General features: G+C 34.0%; 1 protein-coding gene across 1 annotated transcript in view; it reads right to left on the bottom strand.

The window, feature by feature from the left end:
- Positions 1–962: 962 nt before the first annotated feature.
- Positions 963–7,746, bottom strand: part of LOC132562328 (uncharacterized) — a 30,638-nt gene continuing 23,854 nt past the window's right edge. The window contains exon 2 of the mRNA XM_060227066.1: positions 963–1,829. Coding sequence (XP_060083049.1) covers positions 963–1,829 — 867 coding nt within the window. The remainder of the gene's footprint in view (positions 1,830–7,746) is intronic.

Below are 7,746 nucleotides of genomic sequence, written 5' to 3'. Positions count from 1 at the left end.
ATCTTTCAGCTTTGTTAATCAACCTACAATTAGAGCTTTAACTTGCCATCTTTATTGTACATACTGCCTGGGCGAACAATATGAAAAGACTTTGCTTAAGAGTGACTGGGAATATTTTATGGTAACATTTCAACACAGAGTTACGCAACGTAAACGTGGCAAAGCTGATGTGTCCAGCAGTCCCTTCAGTTACACGGAAATCACTTGATGCAGATGCTAGTAATTTGAACTGTCAGTTTAAATGCATTAATAATTACATTTCGTGTACATGAAAATGCGCAATAGTCCTAATAGATATCGATCGTCGTGTACACCCCATCATATTTGTTTACCTGATCTGTTGTCTTGAACGTTAAAGATGTCTTCGAGTAAAACTTTCTTTTGTTCACATCTTGCCTTAGTTTTACTGATCTTGAGATAATTGTTAAGTTAGTGCGCCTTCTTCAAAATAAACATTCAACCTAATCAGTAGGCTTTGATAAAGGATTTGAATCGTCCTGATTTATTTTTTGTAAACTAATTCAATACAAATACATTTACCATGAACACAACACGCTAGTCACAATTGCCTGCTTCGGGTACTCTTACTGTTTCGCGAATGTATCTCAGAGAAAGGAGGATTAACAGAAACATTGCACTGAAAGTAACGTCAATCAATAAAAGTAATGTCAATTAAAGTAATGTAAATCAATTAGCATTTCTGTGGCTCGAGGTTGCATAAATTGCATAAATTATATTACATCTGAGTTACTAAAGAGTAGAAAAAAATGTATTTGCACTACGTGTCCGGAACTTCTTGAATTTTTTGCAAACATTGCACTATATGGCTGGTTCTTAATTACATACTATTTGAACTCTTCCTGTTCTCTGAGTTTTACACTTCCTATACTATATGCATCTTAATTGGTGTATCTGTAGACACACGTTGTCATTGCATATCGGCAGTATATACATTGTAATATCTAGAAGGAGTCGTCACATACACATTTGCCAAACACTATAATGAGATAGACTACTAGGATAAACATTATGGTGCCTGCCAGGTACGATATGTAGGGATGGATACATGCCACTATGGTCTGGCATTCCAACTTCTTTTTCCTTTTTGGAGTAATGACTCTAGATCTGTAAGCACGACGACGTGACTTCCTGACTATCTTAACCCTACTGCTTGTGACGTCTCTCGTTGGTTTTGAAGAACTTTCATTTGCTTGAACGGATTCAGTCAATGGCAAAATTGTAATTCTTTCGTTGTCATCAGTCAGACCAGATACGTTTTGTTTTTCATGAAGTGATGCATTTTGATATGCATCTTTTTCTAAAGAGGTGTTATTACTTAGAAACAAATGCGATTCGCGTTTGGTCCGTTCACAGCTATCGTTCGGAAGTTTTCGATTTGTAGTGTCAGATGGTGGTACAGAATTGTGGCTAATGGACCCAGGTCTGTGAAGCTCATGTAGAAGAACGTTGAGTAACACACTCATGCTATCTACCACTGGTTTATCCTTTCTCTGATAAGTTAGGTTTTTGTATATAGACGGATTAAGATACTGTTGAATCTTTCCCTTTCCTGCACTATTCGAAAGCCGAATGACTTCTTGATCAAATTTTCGTATAATATCCATAGGTCTTTGAGTCCAGTCGCCATTACCTAGTTTTCGGAAATAATCCCAGAAAGAAACGTTTATTTTCTCCGGAAGGCTGGTGAAAATGGATTCCATGTGCTGTTTGCTAGGTATATGTCGTGTCTGTCTAAGATTGCTACCTGGTCTTCTCGCAATAGCCGATGATGAGACGATGAATTCATACACTGAAACAACAAAAACACACTTGAGTCATCTTAAATATAAAACTGGACAGACATGAAAGCGAACCAGCATGTGCTAATCTAAATATGCTGAACAATCAATATTAATCAGCGTCATTAATACAAATATAAATGTATATATGACTCTCATAGGTGTGACAATTTATTCTCAATAGGTACAACAATTCAGAAGGTTAATGGACTTGGCGCAACTTTTGGCTCATTTGTCCCAAGATGTAATGTATGACTATCGTATTCTATTATGAGTGAACATCCTTCAATATTAAGATGACTTCATCAGATGTATATCAAAATATCAAAACTTATTGAATTAAATTCGCATCCAAGGTTTCAAAGTCCTAGAACAGCGAAACAGCTGTATGATGCAATTTAATTCATTTTTTGTTCTACCGTTCCCAATTTTGAAATTTTTAAATGGTGCTTTTCACCTTGGTGTCTTGTACATGGTGTCCTTAACTTTGATAGGATATTGTTAATACATTGTGATTGAGCAAAGGAAAGAGGCCGATGACAGTTGATTAGGTACTTATTATCACGCTTCATAACGTAAAAATACCTTAACTCAATATCAAAATCTTGATCATCACACTAAACTTAGTATCCTAAAGAATGGTAAAGAAACAGGTATATCATGATTACGCATGTCGGACTATATCGAACCGTCGTATGTCGGTATGATGCCATTGACCAACCGTAATTGTTGTCCGGTGCAGACAGAACAATCGCCTATTAAATGTCTTTAATGATGTACAGATCGATTTCCTTAGAACTTCTTGGGTTTAAACTCGAGGAGAACACAAACGAGAGAGAAGCATTGCTTAATGATGACGGACTACCGCTTATCCAAAGCCTCAGTGCCCTACTTGTGCTACAGCCACGGTCACGAGCACACCACAGTCAGACTACAAAAGGAGCGACCGTTGCTGCAGCAAAGACGTAATAATCGGCTTTTCTACATCTGAAGTGAATCTCAAGTTTAATTTTGATATTTGATGTAAATTGTTTAGATATCCTTTGTGACGCTGTTGATACTGTGCAGTGCGAGAGGTCCAAATAATTACATGCAATGCAATTAAAAAGTAATTAAAAGAAGAAACAAGGGAATTGAAATTAAAATAATTGGCGACGATGGAATTTGTATGAAAAGGAAAGTGGTTGTTTATATAAAGCAACACAAAACATTTCTTGAAGATCATTTTCACACTGCCTAGTTTACATGCATGATAAAAATGTATTTCTTGATAACATAATTTGTGCATTACGCAATTGTAAAACATTAAATACAGTAGGAATCCAAATGTGTAGCGCACGTCCATCCCTATTGATATAAATCATATTGAAAAGATTGTTCAAAAGGCACACAAATGAATAGCACCTTTAAAAACTGATGACAATTGAGAATTTTCCGCTTCTATGTCTTTTATAACTAGTATTACGCAAAGCCAAGTAAGAGATCGATGTTGGTATATGATCGATCATTGGCATGTTGCTTGTGCACACCGATAAGGCATATATCACTGCATATCCATAGGCTGCAGGCAGGCGTCAACACCGATGAGTACTTATACAGCCTGGTCTTGTCATGATAGCGGGTAGGCAAACTAAAGATAAGGATGGGATATTAGAATGACTTGGTTTGCTTAGTGGAACTGTCGAAGATGCTTTATGTAGTCCTACATACTGATTGTAGATAACCTGTCACTTAGTTGGTTTCCAGAAAAAAGGCGTTCGTTTAATATGAATATAGTGAAATACTACCAGTTATTACATTAGCCATATTGATTGATACGCAAGTTTTATGAACAAAATTACTTTGTAATGACAATTTATGGTGCTAATATCAATCTTTTCTCTATTCCAAGGGCACCTCAAGGAAACACCTGCACTCTTTAACTAACAACGTGTTATGAACATTATAAAACACACACTTTTATGACTGATGTTGATGCCAAATAATTTACTTTATTAGCATGAAAATAATTGAAGTATTTCGACAATTGATTTTATATGAATCTGAATAAATATGATTACTTGTCTTTCTAAAACAATCAATTGAAACAACTTACAGCAGGTGTCGAAGTTCATGCACAGTTTATCAAAATGTGTATAAAACTACTTATCAATTGGACGGATCCACTGCTTTGATGAGGAAAATCCTCTTTGCGTTTGTAGAACAATGGGTATCTTTAAAAACAATTATCTTATGTTATGAACTTAGACTGATTTGTTTGATGTTTGCATTATTAAAAAATTAATACAAAAACAACGGTAACTACAATTTGATTTGTTCTCAAAATTTTTAAATGAGTAATAATTGTTACACGTGAAAACTTGAAAGATTGTTTGAGAAAACATTACATAGAATTATTAGTGGATTTTGATGAACAAGGTAATTAATAAATAAATAAATAAATAATATTGATCTGGTGATGATGGCTTCAGGTCAAAAGCAGAGATAATATCTATTCTTTGTTGACCTTATTTATATGAGCTATTTCAAATGCGAGTTTAAATGAAAAGTTTCATCGAGAATATGTGGATTTTGTTTTGTTTCTCTTGACACATTCTGTCCTGTAGTTATCCTGATCATTGTCTTTTTTTCTTGTTTAGTAAACCTGTAAATGAACCATCTCACCTTTAGGATTTTGTCAACAAATCTTATTTACATTGCAAGTAAGCTGATAACTTATATATGTAAATATGTTTATGGAAACTATAGTTTGGTAACATAACAGAGAACAGTCTAATGCTTTATAATATACTACTTTATCCTGCTACAAAACAACCCCGTTTATCGAATATCGTGTAATGACACATCAACTCGATCTGGTCAAGTATACTACAGATACGACATAATCTAAACTCTTTTTGTGTACGGAACTATATATAAAACTTGTATTATCCTGGTATCGGGTAATAAACGTTGATAACTTTACATAAATAATGTAGTCATAGCTGGAAATTGAAATTTTTAGTTTGATCCGAAGTAGATACATGCATTTTCAATACATTTCTTTGCTAACATTATTACTGGTATGCAGTGTGATCCTGTTAAAGTATAGCATAGCAAATATCTGCCAGCTGGTCGAACGAAAGAATTTCGATTCATATGTTGAGGTTTTCGGTGGTTCAATTTTTTCTGTTTCTATCAAAAGCTTGAACCAAAATGTCAGCAATTTTAGCGAAGGTTGTGACACAAATCATGGCTTTCTCTAGAAGTTTTATTTTCAAGACATCTGGATTTTGTGATTTTATTCCATCCTCGAAAATGAAAGTCTTTGCTGTATCATACAGTATAACATTTTCCTTATTAATCAAGTACTATAAATAATTAATTTTCGTGGGGGACTTATTTTCGATGAATTGATGGGTTCTCCAAATTTATGTCCACGAAATGATCAACATATATAACAGTTGTCAGGGATAACAACGCTAGCGGATTCCTTTAGCATGATTTATCCACGAAACTGTATCTTTGTTGTAAACTACGACAATAAAAACCTTGTTATATTAACAGAGTTATCAAAATTAGAGAAAATATCATTTTTGTGACAAACACTATTCAAATGACTGACTATGGATTTTGGAGTTCAAGCGGCGAAGAGACAAATTTGCTACATTCTAGCTAATTTTACTTTTAACTCTGACTTAATTAATTGATGATGTATTGTACATATATAGGTAATCTTTCATCAACACAATACGTGTTGATACATTGGTAGATGTGATGATACGCATTTTCGTTCAGATTTTGTTAGGCGCTATGTTATTGTAAGCATCTGTGTTGTATTATATTTATAGAAACCACAGCTTCAGTGTTTATAGTTTCGCTTTCACCGTGATGGATGTTTTCACTTAGTTCCTGAAACATTTACACGCTGTATTAGCGCGATATACTTTAGGTAACATACGTGTTTGTTTGATTTTTTAGACAAGAAACTAGGATAAGACATGAATATGCTGCACCTAATGACCGCTTGTAAAATGTTTACTTTCCTTAGTTCTATGTATGTGTTACAGCAGTGGTTCAGTGAGATGATCTGGAGGGTACACACATTTATATATTGGAACGTCGCCACTCTCAGATTTATAACATTTTTTTAACACACCTGTATATAATTGTTGTTTTATTTTACCATTAGTGTACCTTTATTGCTAGTCAATTCACTTTGTTATTTGATAAACTTAGATTACTTATTCCAATAAACCGTACAATACAAAAAATAAACACTTTCCTTCTTCTTTAAGCTATCTCTTATCAAGTATGCGAATCTAATGCCAAGGATTACAATGATTTAAACTTAATCCGAAACTTACTAGGAAACAACCTCATCCATTTTAAAGTGAACAAGACAGTCATTTTCATATGGTAACGTGAATTAACTCTGAGATTGATATAACAGTTATGATGTTAAGTAGTGTACAAGATATCAATGTATCTTATTAACCCAATTTTATATCTAGTTAGCGGAATTAAAGAATCCATTCTTAATTAATATACAGTTAATAAACATTATTGATAAAAAAAACAAAAGCAGTTAATGTGTGATTTGATGAGCTGTACGGATGTTGTCGATGAAACAGAGAATGCTTACTCTTTCGAAACACATTTTTCTCCTTTTACTTTCTCAATAGTATCTTCCTACATCATGATTTTGCCCTACTTTTAATGAATTTTTAGTTTGAAATAGATTATGTGCGAATGTATTTTTTAAAAATTTTTCTTAATCAAGCGACATAGTGGATGTGTCAGTATACATGTATATTTCGAATATGAATTACCTTTAAAATGGCACACATACTAGTGTATAACGCATTGAAGTGTATGAAGTTAAGTATGAAGTGGGAAAAAGTGCAAGAGATGTTATCAGGTCATGTATGGGAGACAGGATGGGGGAGGTTCCCTATGGGCAGCTGTTTATGCTAGGAAATCATGCGAGGGCATTTAAGTTTTAGAAATTGAGTGAGGGTCAGTCTTAAAGAATATTTTGTGTGGGCGCTGACACGTGTGGGCCAGTAAGGCCTATACCGGAAACTGCAAGAAGTCCTATGTGGGCAGAGTTAAGGCTGGAGGACATTGTTTATAACAGCGATTGACCTACTTAAGGACTTGGTGCATGGTGTATACTTGACTTTGTGGGCGTCATGTGAAATCGTGTTCTCTACACCTACACTGTGTGTGGGTAGCGACAGTTGTCAATGACAATGTCTGATTTACCTTGTTTCTACCGCCGGATTTCACATCACTGTTTTCAGAAGCAGTAGGAGTAAGCTTGTTGCTTGTATTTTTACGCTATAGTACAAATGTGCATGCTTGTGAAACATTTGAATAAATATATATAAAAAAGATGATTTGTGTGATTAAGTAAAGTATAGATCTGTCTTGATACATCCCAGCTGGTCGTGCTCGTGGAGAAAAGTTTTTTTTTTCTTCAAAATTATCATCACTTACATTCTGACACTTTTTTCGATCACTTTTGATTTAACTCAATCGCCTCCAAGGCGATACACTTACAGTCATGATACAGTTAAATTCATTGTTTGGCTGTACTGTATTTAAATCCAAATTTGTATGAAAAGGCGCTATTTACCTTTGTGTCTTTGGTACAATCTCAAAGATGGAAACAAAACAGATACCATAAAACTCATTCAAAGGACATGATCAACCATCACAATGTCACATAATGAGATGTTATTTTATTTTAGTATAGGTTTAAAAGCAAATCTATGAGAGGCAAAGATCGCTAAAAATCATAAAACCAAAATTACAGATTAATCTTTACAGCAAGAATTACTTACTGTAGTGTAAAATTTATTTTTCATTGGATCAAATCTTCTCGGTGTTATCAAAAGACATTCAACAACGATGTATTTGTCATGATCTTGTAATAACTTTTATTTTCTAAATTAATCATACT

Source organism: Ylistrum balloti, unplaced genomic scaffold (genome assembly GCF_031769215.1).
Source record: "Ylistrum balloti isolate Yb309-2 unplaced genomic scaffold, AGI_CSIRO_Ybal_v1 Utg371394, whole genome shotgun sequence".
Classification (NCBI taxonomy): Eukaryota; Metazoa; Mollusca; class Bivalvia; order Pectinida; family Pectinidae; genus Ylistrum; species Ylistrum balloti.
Note: the sequence above shows the minus strand (reverse complement) of the source record. Positions and strands in the feature narration are given on the sequence as shown.